Below are 1,309 nucleotides of genomic sequence, written 5' to 3' on the forward strand. Positions count from 1 at the left end.
GTGTCACATGATCCTTCAAAAATCATTCTAATATGCTGATTTGCTTCTCAAGAACATTTCTGATTATTATCAATGTTGAAAACAGTTCATATTTTTTATCAATTTAATGCAAATAAAAATAATTTCTTTCAAAAAAAAAAAATTACTGACCCCAAATGTTTGAAAGGCAGTGCATATTTAAAAATATATTAAAAACAGCACTTTTTGTAAGAAGCTTGTAGTGTAAGTAGCTTGACTGTCATTTAACTAGTGGTTAGTAGCTTCCCCAATACTAGTTACCACTGTTACATAGCCAAGCTTAAGTTGTAGTGCAGGTATTTGATTCTCTGCTGTCCATGTGACTGAGTGCTGCTTTTACCTGTCTTCACCCCACACAGGGTTCACACATGTAATGAGAAGCACTAAAGAAAGCGGGTCTCACCTTTCCTGTTGACTTCACCCCCTTCCACACACAGAAGTAAACCATCACCCACACAGCCATAAGACACAGCATCAGTTCCCAGTTTATGACTCCTGGCTCATCCAGCCCATCAGAGATGTTCAGAACCTTGTTCCTGAGATGGAGAAAGACATGAATGTTTTAATCTATAAACTCATACGTAGCTTGAAAGTGATGACTTTCCAGAGCTGTACAGTCTACTGACACTCGTGACTTTAAAAAGAAACCACTTTGTCAACGGATGATCTTCAAATCGGAGATTTCACTTTGAATAACCAATAATATGAAATGCTTACTGCAGATTCAAAAATCTTTTACACAGATTCAAGATTGTACTGGGAGCACAACATGAGCAAATGTAATGCCACAGGTTCATAACGACCAGCAAATGATGTGTCTATTGATGTGGGATTAATAACAGTTAACCGTAACATAACATCAAGAAAAGCACATCATATTTTAAAAACAAAAACACATTAATCTTGTCAAGAGTTGTTATATATGGTGAAAGGCATTTCAAATATTGTTTGTGTAAGGAATGAAGTACGTAAAAACCGATCACTCACTCCCAGAATTCAATAATAGGGGAACGCCCATTAGCAAGCTCTTCACACGTCAGGTTCCCGAATGTGGAGTTGCCAATGGTGCCGTTTTGGCAGTCGTCGTGGCGGAAGGTCTCTATGCAGTTTTCGGTGTTCCACGGGTTGTCGCAGGTGGACCAGGGCAGCGTGGAATTTAAAGACTTTATGAAGTAGTAGAAACCCCAGGCAAGTACCATGATGTAGTACGTGTTACAGAAAAACACAATCACCATGGAGGCATAGCCAAGTCCTAAAACAAACCGATAAAAGATAATTGAAAATCAACCCC

General features: G+C 38.6%; 1 protein-coding gene across 1 annotated transcript in view; it reads right to left on the reverse strand.

Annotated features, from left to right (window-relative positions):
- Positions 1-249: 249 nt before the first annotated feature.
- LOC107578667 (sodium- and chloride-dependent creatine transporter 1-like) overlaps positions 250-1,309 on the reverse strand; it is a gene marked incomplete at its 5' end in the record, with an annotated part of 1,756 nt that continues 696 nt past the window's right edge. The window contains 2 exons of the mRNA XM_016264601.1: positions 250-554; positions 1,006-1,270. Of these exons, the coding sequence (XP_016120087.1) occupies positions 365-554; positions 1,006-1,270 (455 nt within the window). The remainder of the gene's footprint in view (positions 555-1,005; positions 1,271-1,309) is intronic.

This window comes from Sinocyclocheilus grahami, unplaced genomic scaffold, assembly GCF_001515645.1.
Source record: "Sinocyclocheilus grahami isolate Dianchi unplaced genomic scaffold, SAMN03320097.WGS_v1.1 scaffold11388.1, whole genome shotgun sequence".
NCBI lineage: Eukaryota > Metazoa > Chordata > Actinopteri > Cypriniformes > Cyprinidae > Sinocyclocheilus > Sinocyclocheilus grahami.